Consider the following 12839-nt stretch of genomic DNA (forward strand, 5'->3'; position numbering starts at 1 on the left):
GACAAATCAAAATATTTTGGGTCAAATCCCAAGGTCTTTATTCATTCCTTCCACACAAAAACACCCATTGCTATCAAAGGGAAAGATCTCAGGATTTATCCTAGTGAATTTACCTACAGTCAGTTATCGAATAAGGGCTAGATTCTTTTCTGAGTTACTTTGAATTGACACCAATGTAGCTTCCTTGACTTCGTTGGGTTTAATCAAGATTATGCTGGTGTAACCAAGCAGAATTTGACCCTAACTTTTCATTATAAGGATAGGTTCCATCTTTCTTTGTCACTTGCATTTTCCAGGGATTCTCTTCATTTAGTTCAGGACAGGAGTAAGTGTAGAATCAAGTCCGTCAATGCCACCTGTAAATAATTATCAGTGCGAAATTAACACTGATGCAGGCAAAATGTGAATGCAGATAAGAGAGGCCAGTGTTTGCAGACCTGAGCCTACATCTTTTGCTGGTGTGTACTTCTGTCACCCCTTAATACTTGCTGGTTTATAAAAATGACTCCGGACCTTGATTTCTCTGTATTTACGAACCCTTAATTCTCTCCATGGCAACATAATGGGGCCTGTGGAAAAAAAAGCCCAACAACATAAAGTGCCAGAGGGGTTGGAGGTCATGGTTATTGAAATCAGACAGAGTGAGAGAGACGAGACAATGCCCGTTAAAATGAACTGCTCCACCAATCCAAACTGACTAATTATGTAGGAGATGGAGAGAGACATTACACCAAGAATAACCATAGTGAGCTTTGATTGCACTGCAGCTTCCGCATTTTGTTCTCTCAAATACCCACCAGCTCTTTGAAATTCAAGAGTTCTCTTATGTTAACATCCAAAGGTAAAAGCGTCTGTAGAGCTGTATATTTACTCACTGTGAGAGATGATTAGGAAATTATAAAAATGGCCAGGGGTTGGGGGGGGGGGGGAAGAGAGAGGAAAAAAATAGTCAGCACAAAGTGCTAATTATACAGTTTCAGAGTAACACCTGGCTTGTTTTTGCTCTTTTAATCAGAGTCATTTGAGCTATGGCACAGCCTCTATACAGGACCTACATACTGCCTAGGGACTGGATGCATGGCTTCACCACTCCTTTTTCTCAGCAACTGTAAACACCAGATTACACAGAGAGGGGAGGTTGCAGACAGGGCCTGCTTCTACTTGTGAGTATTGGAAAATGAAAGACATGATAGCATACCCACTAATTAATTACCTAAATATTTGATCTGGAATGTGCAGTGCCCATATCAAGATTTTTGCCCAAGAGTGCTTTTTGGGTTGTCAGTAAGAGGTAAATAATTAAGCCTCCTGATTCCAACTCTGAAGACTCAGATTGCAGATTTAAAGAATAAATAACGACCACACAGTGGAGTAAAACCGCACGTCTCCCAACACAAGAATTTTGTGTTTGGAAAGCATTCTCGACAGCATACCACAGCAGATGTGACAGGCTAAGGTGGGGCAGTTGTGAAATCATTGGAAATCTGGCTCTCAAAATGAAAAAAAAGAGAGCAAAGTGAAACCTAAGCATTTAAATAAAAGAAAAGAAGCTGGTATATGCAATGAGAAGAGACAGAGTCTAAGCCAGATGTTAGCAGTAGGAGGGATTAGATTCTTGGAAAAAGGTAAGATCCCACGTACCACAATTGGGACCTATGTTACAGCATCATTAAAACTCTGTTCAGACTGACACTATACATGGGACTGAGCCCTGTCCTGATTTGGCTACATCCTTGGATGTTAACAGAGTTATTGCAGTTCAGGGACAAGGTTAAAATACAGAGCCAAACCATCAGCTGGTATAAGCGTATCTCCATTGAAGTCAGTGGAGCTGCATCAGTCTAGACCACTTGTTTAAGATCGTTTGGCTCACTCTTGGTCTAGCATGGTTAGTTCTCATTCAAGTTCTTCCACAGAAGTATGAGGTGCTGGTTTCCCTTGTCATCTGAGGTGCCCCTCTCTTAACAGCCCAGTAAGCCTCTTAAAAGCAACTCTCTTACAGTTCGTTGACCCTGCTTAAAGAAGCAGCAAGTCTTCCCGAGGGTGCAGTCTCCATCCCCTGTTGATAGATGAGTCATTACCTCTTCCCCTTGTTGGCTTGATGGCTTTGTTTACCTTTTATGTAAATGCCTCTGCCTGATGACCAGGTTGGTTAGACAAGCACACACATGATCCTTTCTGACCCAGACATGGTGATTCCCCAATCACCTTGTGAGCTTTGACAGTTCCGTTTACTGCATGTGTAAATTGCAATTCCCTTGTCACTGGCCACCCACTTCATTTGTATTCGAGACCTGAGGAGACCTGTTTTCTACTTTGTTCAAATACAGACTTTAAAACATAATAGCAGAAGACATCTCTAATTCCACAGGCAGCTTTGTCACATATGTTTCACAATCGTATAATTGACCAGTGTGTTATTAGTTTTCAAATGACACCTCACAAGGCATATTTTGTACAACTATCATTGCAGTAGTGTGTAGGGTGTTAATAGTGGGGTGCTTAGGGTCACAGCCTCCCAGAACTGCTGGCTGGGACAGTGTCCATCAGCAGCTTTCCCAATGCAGACCTGTGTGTTAAAGGCATAACATGAATGGAATAACATTTCAACAATAGCAATGAGGAGTCCTTGTGGCACCTTGGAGACTAACAAATTTATTTGGGCATAAGCTTTCATGGGCTAGAACCCACTTCATCAGATGCATGGAGTGGAAAATACAGTAGCAGGTATTATATACATACACAGTACATGAAAAGATGGCAGTTGACTTACCAAATGGGTGGTAAGGCAACTCCCATCTTTTCATGTACTGTGTATATATTGTGACAAAGTTCCTCTTCTGCCTTGGTGGGTCCTGCACTTTTTGGCGGATTTGCTTGCCTCAGAGGTTCATGGCAGTCCTCAGTTTGGCCGCTTCTGCTAGAGGCTCAAACCTACCATTCACTCAGCTAACCTCATCACTGGCCAGCATGGGGGAAACGGAGAACAATCCCTGCAGACTCTGTGTCCCACCTAGTGGGTCAGGAACAGGCCAGATCCCTTTTACAAATTAGACCTTCCCTTCTGGTATTTCTCACAGACCAGGTCAACTCATCCTGTGTTTGATCAGGAGTTGGGGGGATGGGGGGAATCCAGGCCCACCCTCCACACCGGGTTCCAGCCCAGGGTCCCGTAGATAGCAGCTGTCTACGTCTTTCTGTATCAGCTGCGTGACAGCTACAGCTACAAGTCCCTGGGCTACTTCCCCATGGCCTCCCCCCAGCACCTTCTTTATCTTCACCGCAGGATCTTCCTCTTGAAGCCTGATCACGCTTGTACTCCTCAGTCCTCCAGCAGCACACCTTCTCACTCCCTGCTCCTTGCATGCTCCCACTAACTGATGGGAGGTCCTTTTTAAATTAGGCGTCCTGATTAGTCTGCCTGCCATAACTGATTCTAGTATGTTCTTAATTGGCTCCAGGTGTCTTAATTAGCTTGCCTGTCTTAATTGGTTCTAGCAGGCTCCTGATTGCTCTAGTGCAGCCCCTGCTCTGGTCACACAGGGAACAGAAAACTATTCATCCAGTGGCCAGTATATTTGCCTTCTACCAGACTCCTGTACCCCACTGGTCTGGGTCTGTCACAATATATATACCTGCTACTGTATTTTCCACTCCATGCATCTGATGAAGTGGGTTCTAGCCCACAAAAGCTTATGCCCAAATAAATTTGTTAGTCTCCAAGGTGCCACAAGGACTCCTTGTTGTTTTTGCTGATACAGACTAACATGGCTACCACTCAAACCATTTTCAACAATATTAGTCTGGACAAATTAAGACGACCCAAAGGAATAGCAACCCTCATGCTTCAAGACTTAAGCTGAGTGATCACCTATGGAGGTTAGGAAGAAAATTTCCCTAGTGATAAAATGCTGCATAAAAGACACTGAGATGGATACAGGCAGTGCTGAAATTTGTCCTTCAACATTGACATGAATGAGACTGAGGGAAATTCCTCAGCAATGGGTGGACAGCCCATCCATTGGCTGGAGAAAGCAGCCCAACTAAGAGCATGCTCTGGGAAGGTTAGGACAGGACAGAGCAGGGAGGTGGATGCAGAGATAATACCCCGCATGCCCCTCCTTTCCTTCCTCACTTCAGGCTCTGGAGTAGCCTGCTGCATCCCTGCCACTTTTCTTGCTGCCCAGTTGGCATCTGCCTCTCCTGCAGCTCTGAGGACAGTAATTCCCCAGCGAGCTTGGGCGCTTTGCCTACAGTATCATACATTGCAGTAATTCCTCACCTGGCAGGCTGCCAGTCACTGGCACTTCGCAATTCCTGTCCTACTGAGTTCTTACAAGAGTTTGGCTGATTCTAAAACTTCCCAGACTGCCCCAGCTATCTTTGGGATGAGACATAAAACAGAGGTCCTGATCACCTGGGTTCATTAAAGATGACATATGGCCCATTTTACAGGCATAGGCCCATCAACTCTGCTGTTCCGGTCAGATTCCAGTCTGGGAAATTCCATTGTGTCCCCCTAAAATCCCCCTTATTGTTTCAGGTGGATGTAGGATTTATCTTCAATTTTTTGTCTTGCAAGGTGCTGAGCAACCATTGACTTTGATGGTTGCGTCTCAGGATCAAGCCCATAAAGCACAGAATGCTCCACCCCAGAGGTTGCTGCACTTCAGTGGGAGATGCAGGAGGTATTCCCACATGCTTGTTATATAGCTTGAAAAGCACCTTGGGATCCTCCTGGATAGACAGGGTTACATGATGGTAAGATGTTACCAGTAATCACTGCTGAGCCTTTACGGTCGATCCAGGCCTTGTGAGGTCCAGCTCCTTCACTTCAGTATTGCTCTTTACCCTCCAATAACTGCTGTGCCACTGTGGATGTCATTCAGCTCTCCCTAGGGAGGAGCAGGGCAGCAAGGGCAGGAAAATAACATGGAGTTTTCTTTTTTAATTCAAGTTCGTAGGAGGTAGAAGGAGAGATCAAAAAGAAAAGAATGTTGGAAAGGAAATAAAGGATGGCAAGTATGGCAGACAGCTGAAAAGGGGTTCCAATTTCTTTTCCACTCTCTCTGTTTTCAGATATTTATATGGCCCCCTCACCATAGTTTGTGAATATCTCACAATCTTTAATGTATTTATCCTCCTCACAACTGCCCTGTGAGGTAGGGCAGTGCTATGTTACAGCTGGGGAACTGAGGCACAGAGAGACTAAATTACTTGCCCAAGGTCAAACAGAAAATCTATGGCAAAGCCAGGAATTGAACTCAGGTCTCCTGACGCCCAGTGAAATATACCCTTAATGACAATGACATCTTTCTTCCCATCTGCCACTGGTTTCTCCCTTCCCATCCTCCTCTTTTTTTTGTTTTGTTTTGTTTTGTGCTTTGTCCCTAAGAACCTACTTAGTCCCTGAGATGTTCACATATACTAATGCTGGTACAATAATTCCCAGAGAATCATGCATTCAATCAATTTTGCCTTTTTTCCCTGTTGGCAAATGGTGGGGGAAACGGACCATGATTTTCTTGAACCGATTCATTATTCAACATGATCTTTTAATTTTTGCCAGTGACTAATTCTTGGGATGCAGATTGGTCACAAATGGTGCACTGCAGATGTTCAAAGCGTGACATCCACACGTTGTGTCACACTGACTAGTGACGGAAGTCACACAATATTATTTCCATCCTCTGACTGAAGCACTCATGCCACTGGGGATTGAGCAGGATGTGCATATTTTACAATCCGATTCAAAGTTTGCTCACAGTGAATATTAAGTCTTCAAGCTAAAACCCCACTTTAGAAGAGGATTCAAAATAGTAAGGATCTCAGATGTCTATGGAAAAAGCCACAAACACGGTCAAATTGACACTTACTTTTGAGTTCAAAGGATTATTAATGGTAAATTTCCCCCACTGTTTTCTCATCTTCAGTACATACATGCTACGTGTTCCAATGGGCTGATGTGTCCAGTTAGGACACTACAGCCTATCCCCACTCTTGTGAATTTTACAGGACACAATTTCTCTTTCCCATTCTTGTTCCTCATGTTGATGATGATGCCCATTGATTTGTTACGAAGACTCTTGGGAGTGGTCATTATCTTATTTCACTGCCAGGCAGCCAAACTCACAGCCAAAGCTCTGCCCCCCAGCCAGGCACAAAATATTATTAATTATTATTATATATATTACTATAGCACCTTGGAACCATAGTTAGAGACCAGGATCCCATTGTGCTAGGCACTGTACGGGGCTCAGGGATAACTTTGCAGGGAAGAAGGAACCCATGGTAGAGAGAAGATGAACAGTGAAACAAAGAGGTAATGCTGCCCAGTGATTAGAGCCTGAGTTCTCCCCAACTGCCATTCATTCTCTCTGTGACCTGGGACAAGTCAAACAAACAAACTCTTTCTGCCCCACTTTATCCCCATTTATAAAAGGAGGATAGATAGTGCGTACTAATTTCACAGTGCCAGTGAGAAGCTTAATTCAAAAAGATAGTGGATGGAGCACTCAGCTGGGACTCAAGACACCTGGGTTCTCTATTCCAGGCTCTACCATTGACCTGCTGGATGACCTTGGGCAAGTCAGGTCACCATTCTGTGCCTCAGTTTCCCCATCAGACAAATGGGAATAATGATACTTACCATCCTTTGCACTTTGAGATGTACTGATGAAAAGTGCTATACAAGAGCTAGGTATGACTATTAGTATTGTTGCACATAAAGTGCTCTGAGATCCTTCAACGGAAGCTGTTACAGAAGCAAGAAGTAGTATTAAGACAGATTTCATGTTGACTGTCACATGAGAAAATGATCCAAGAGGTTACCGATGTCATGGAACGGAGATCTGTAAGATTTAATTAAGCCAATCATTTGCTGAGTGAGGAAAAAACAGACCAGGGGGCCAGATAATTTGCCCTACAAGGGCTTAAGAGGAGACAAGATCTGAACAGGGTCCAAAGGCAGGCAGGAAATGGAGGTTTGTGCATGTTTGGAGCTGAGCCAAGGTGGGGCAGGAATTGAGTCACCAGTCCTCTTTCCTAACAAGAGCTGGAGCCGCCAGGGTCTGGTCTAGGCCTGGGCAGCCTGTTCAGGACTGAATCCAGACTGAGTCTGCTGAATCAAGCCTCAACATCAAAAGCCACATGAACGGACAGCACTGGCTCCAGGATCCCATCCAATGGGCATAGGAGGGATGAAAAAGCCAGTCATTTCCCAAGGACCAGCGCAAAAGAGCTCTGGGAACCCACCCCAAGGAAGTGGGAGAGTTTGGGGTTGGGTTTGCTTCACCTTCAATTTGTTTTATCTGTCCAAGTTTGTACAGCCCTGGTTTTGACCCAGTACAAATAGTAAAACTGACCATTCCAGGCCATTGCACTGTAGCTGGAAAGGAAATAACCTTGAAATGTCACCATGAACCTGTGGATATCTTGTGGCAAGTAGATGCTGTAATTAGAACCAACCCTTGAGGTGCACATCACCAGATACAACATGTGAGTCAGATTGGACAGAGAGATGTGGAAGGGGAGGAGGAGCTACAAGGACAGAAGCCGTGAGTGAAATCATAATGGCTCAAGAGAGGAATCAAAGTAACCTAACCAAACCAAACCCCTCCATGAAGGAGCAAAAAAAAGGATGAATGAACGGGCTGTTTATGACATAGAAATCAGGGACAATCCTATGGGGAAAATATGATAGAGGAACAAGGAATAAGAGGGAGATCTACTTATTTTGCATTACTAATCCAACCATAATTATAATAAACCAACTGTACCTGGCTACACGTGTATGTACCCATCACCACAGCAGCTAGGCACAATATGAGGAGTATATTGTGATCCTAACACTTTCACATGTCATTATCACTCCTAGAGGTTGTCTCCCAAGAGTAACACTTCTGCACCATTCTGCTACTCCATTACTGGGGAAAGCCACTTTGAAGTGAGGAGCTTAACAACAGACCTTAAAAGTGGTAAGAGGTTGGCTCATCTTGACCTAAGGTAGCAGGGAATTGCACAGTGCCTCCCCCTGGAGACCTCCTGTCATGCATGATTGTGGCAGGGAGGTGGTCTCAGAGAACTAAGCCCTTGCCCATTGTTGGATTTAAAGATAAGGGGCTGGATCTTGGATCAGTCCAAACTCAGGTCAGAAATGTTGAGATAAATGGGCCTACAAATTTACTCTAATTGCGAGCTCAGCTGTAAAAAAAACGTGAGATGTCACAATACCCTATAGTGACAAATGTTGATGGGGAAAGGTACGAAAAGGAGACAGACTAAATTAGTCTAAACAAAAGGGCCTACTGATAGGGTTCAAGGAATATGTTAAAATCATACTTGGTAAAAACAGAACATGTGGAATCAGGAATTTATGAACCAAAATTGGTGTGTCAGATAGTAGGTCTAAGTGGTGGACAAAATAATGAGGGGATGGGCTATTCAACCCATCAATCCCTTTGTGTGTCCTTAAAGAAAGGGACTTTGGAGGAAAAATAAGGAAAGAACAAACAGAAGCTACTGAAGCAAGCGTCACCATCATGGCTTCCACCCCCACTGTCTCCTGGGACTTCAGACCTTCTTCATCCTAACCCTGAGGAATGACCTGACCAGAGTGGGCCAGAGATTGATGTACCCAGATGATATCACCACCCCTACCAACTCCAGCGGAATCCCAACCACCACCTGAGATGAAACGGGACTGGACATTAACAGTGCCAGCCCATCTCAACTAATTTCTTCTCTTCTGTCCCCAAGGACAGTTATTACCATCTTTGATACCCTCTAAGAGGCTATCAAACATGGGATTTTTTCCCCCTCCACAACTCTCTCCAGCTAAAGGGAAAGGTAACAGGAAATGTTGTTAAATGAACATTTTTCCTTCTTTTCTGTATCTATAATAAAAGCTTTAAACGATTTTAATGGGGCATTTGCCATGGTATTATAAGGGACCTAGGCATAGGCAGTCTGACCTAGAAGTCATAGCTGGGCTGCTGTCATTAAGCCCAGGGTGGTCACGAGGCAGTAGTCAGCATGGAGGGATCAGACTAATTGTTAGAGCTGGGATCAAAAGGCAAGATCCAGGGTCAGAGTCAGGCCAGGTCAGAGACTGGAGATCAGTAAGCAAGGTGAGGTCTAGAGCCACCACAAACCAGAAGTCTGCATGGCTGCCCAGACAACTTCCTGGGGCACCCTCCAGGGTTAAATAGTGAGCCTGAGCCCATCAGATGGTCACAGGCTGCTGTCACTATGGTCCCTTTGAGCAGTTCTTCCTAATGCAATTAATCTCTGCAGTGCTCCTTGCATATGATTCTCTGAGGCCTCCAGATGGGGATGTGAGAACATCAGCTGTGCCAGGCTCCGCAGACCCAGCGTTCTAGTCCAGCAGCTCCTTACCGGTACTAAGGATGCTGAGATATCTGTATACCAAATCCTGAGCCTTGTTTAACGCTGTTTAATGTTGGACAATGACTGGGTTATGCTAACACCTTTGGCCTGTATTCCATCTAAATGAACTTAACAGGCGTCAGTACAGAGTGAAGAGACGGTGCTGTGTGTCTATTAGATCCATCCAGACAAAGGGAGGTGGTGACACAGTATGAGGTGAGACGTGAAGGAGCTGGGATGGGGAGTGATGCCATGAAGGAAAGCAGGAATTCAGCTGCAGAATGGTCAAACTCACTACAAGCATGCGTCTTCCCAAGAAAGGGTTCTGCTCTCAGACAGATGAAGCCATCAGGGGCTCAAAGGAGTGAAGGAGATGTCTAGCAAGCAAAGATGAATCTGGCCCTGGTCAGCAACCTATACCTGATGGCAAAGGGCTCTTTAATGTCCATGGCTCTCACCAGTGCAGGCCTGAGGCCCTGTCCTTAGCTGGTGTAAATCGACCTAGCTGTCTAGACCTTAATGGAACTCTGCTGATTTACAGCAGCTGGGGATGTGGTCTGAGTTGGAGTGGCCGCAAAGAAACATTTGCGGGTGTATGTCATACTCTGTGGAAATTTCTCCATGTCACCAAGCCAGTACAATCAGTCACATTTGGCAGACTTGGCTCCTGAGAGGCCCAGGACTGTGATAGCAGGAGGGGCTGCAGGCCACGATGACCAAGTCACAGATCTATGAGAAGGAACTTTACGCAGCAACGGCCTGAATTGCATGCTTTATTGCTCCAGACAGTGATATCAATCAATTCCCTGCCATTGCAGGAATCTGAGGCTTTGGTGCATTTCAATCCCTCCTGTTCTCTGCCTGGGTCACACAATAGTTTAGTCTCCTGAGGATTGTAATACTTTGGTCTAATTCCAGTTATTGGCTTAGGATGGGGGTGAGGGTGGATGGTGTTGACCTCCTGTGATATACCATAAGTCAAACTAGAAGTTTTGGTGGTCCCTTCTGGCCTCAAACTTGATGAGTCTATACCCTTCCCTTACTTACATGAGTGTGAAATATACCAGTCAAATGTTTATTATAGAAACAGGAGTGAATGCATCTGACCATTGCTATGGGATAAGCCACTGGACAAGGTGCACAGATCTAACAGGACAGAAGGTGTGGATAGGTTACAAGAAATCTTTCCATTCCACAGCAAAGAGCTATGTAGATTCAAGACCCACATTGGAATTCAAAGCTGCTTTTAGAAACCTGCAATGAAAATGAAGCATACGCTATATCCCCCTACAGTAAACCACAGCCAAGAACAAATCAACAAATGGAAGAATGGCCATGTGCCCAGACCTCTCCACAGCTCATTTAGAAGTGTTCAGAAACTGTCTTTGAAAATGCAGCCTCTTTGTGACCCATCAGAGCTTCTCAATTAACTCTCCTTGCTGGCATCACATGTGGCCTACAGGTGTCACTGGAGAAGCTCAAAAAATGAAACTAAAGCAGACCTCTGCAAAGCCACAGATATCCCTTGCTGGCTATGGCAAAACACAGCATTGATAGTCAAATGAATATAAAAACTGCCATCCCGAGATCCATCTAGATTGGTGACCTGCTTCCAACAGCAACCATTGTCAGATACTGCAAAGGAAGCCACAGCATAATGCACCTCCTTGTGCAAAACTGCTTACCAGGGGTCAGATGTCACGCTATCCTCAGCTACTGATTATCTTAGGGCCTGGGTCAGTAGCCTTTGCAATTTTACCCTGGTAAGCGTAGCTGAAAATGCTATTGTTATTCATGCAAACATCTAACCTTTTTTGAAATGTGAAGGAGTTTCTGTCATACTGTGAGGAAAGTGGCACACATGTTTTTGGAGCAGGATCATAAAAAACATGCTGCACTCACATATTCCTTTGCATAAGTCTGTCTTACCTTCTGATAGTTCTTAACAGAGTGGACCTGGCTTCGTTGTGGAAGGTGATGATGATACTTGTTGATGGCAGATCCAGACGATAGTGCAAAGTAGTACATCTGAGGAGGTGGAAAAGATACAGGTATCACTAAAGTTCCGGAATGTAAAATGGCAGCTTATTTAATAGACACAAACATTAAAGGCACAGTATAGAGGTAGACGGTACTCATTCAGAGTTCTCCTGGCACGACTAAAATAGTGGTATTCTGAGCTATTCTTTTCTGTTTGACCCAGAATCTATAACATCCTACTGTGTGGGATAAGATGCCTGGGAATTCTACCATCCCCCTTTCATTCAGCTTTGTTTTCAGGTGTGGGTAAGCCTACTGTGACTAGCAATGGACATCCCGAAAGAGGTTCAGCTTATATAGACACAGTGTTTGAGGAACCCAAACAGACTTTTGATGTGCATTCCTGGCATAAATATTGTTACATCGCAACACAAACAGTATTAGGCACCGGGGCCAGCCCAGAAGAGTTCCCGACAGCCTGACCAGCCTCGTCTTTCTCCTGAACTTTGGGGATTGGGACCCAGGGCATAAGATTCTTTCCCCATGTAGGTGGTCCCTTCCAGAAGGCTTGGGATAAGCTCCCAGATCTTGGGGCTCTTTTGACTGAGAAGTGATCACACCACACTGAAAACATTTGCTTATCCAGCCCTGAGTGTTGTATGAGTAAATGCATAAAGAAGATGTCTCAGATGCAGCTACGGTACAATGGTCACACTTTCTGCTTCTCTAGCACCCTTCATCTAGGGAATCTAAAAGCACTTTACACACATTAATTACTTATCCTCACAATACTGTACAGCTGGTATTATTTCTCCTACTTTACAGAAGAGTCAATTGAGGCACAGAGAGGTTATGTGAATTGCCCCGTGTATCAAACCAGGGATGCTATTTTTGGCAACGTAATGAAAGGGCGTGGAAAGCACTTGCAAAATACATCACCCAGACAGGGGGACAGTTTAGGAGATGCGCAGATTTATTGATTCCACAGAGACGTGAGGCAGACTCCTTGTACTTGGGTGTCATACACTTTTAAAACTCCAGCTGCAATTATGGTACAGCCACTTATGTACAGTATCTGATTAGCCAGCTGCCAATGTTTTCTTCAGGCAGGAAGTTGGTAGAACAGCCAAATCTCCAAATCCAAACACTTCCAGGCTCTGCAAGCTTGGGTCCTAGCTCTGGATAATGGGCTGAATCAAAACCCCCGGGGCCTGATTCTCTACTGCCTTGCCTCTGGGGGGCCTGATTCATTATTCGCCTGCACCTATCAAATGGGTATAAAGTGCCATTGTTCTGACCTAGTTTTACACCCAGGTGTATATCACTGCACAAGCTGCAGGGCAGTAGAGACTTGGACCCGAGGTCTGAGTGCACCACTGCGCGGGTAAAGTTCCCTTCTGGCTCTGAATTTTGTGGCTCAGGACCAGCTATAGTAAGGCGCCTTCAAATCATGCTTTGTATATCTGACACCG

The 12839-nt window shown here is 44.8% G+C and overlaps 1 protein-coding gene across 1 annotated transcript in view; it reads right to left on the reverse strand.

The window, feature by feature from the left end:
• The window catches only part of GALNT14 (polypeptide N-acetylgalactosaminyltransferase 14), a 191075-nt gene that overhangs the window by 59995 nt on the left and 118241 nt on the right, over nt 1-12839 (reverse strand). Inside the window, exon 3 of the mRNA XM_048843389.2 lies at nt 11317-11415. Coding sequence (XP_048699346.1) covers nt 11317-11415 — 99 coding nt within the window. The remainder of the gene's footprint in view (nt 1-11316; nt 11416-12839) is intronic.

The sequence above is a fragment of the Caretta caretta genome, chromosome 3, assembly GCF_965140235.1.
Source record: "Caretta caretta isolate rCarCar2 chromosome 3, rCarCar1.hap1, whole genome shotgun sequence".
Taxonomy (NCBI): Eukaryota; Metazoa; Chordata; order Testudines; family Cheloniidae; genus Caretta; species Caretta caretta.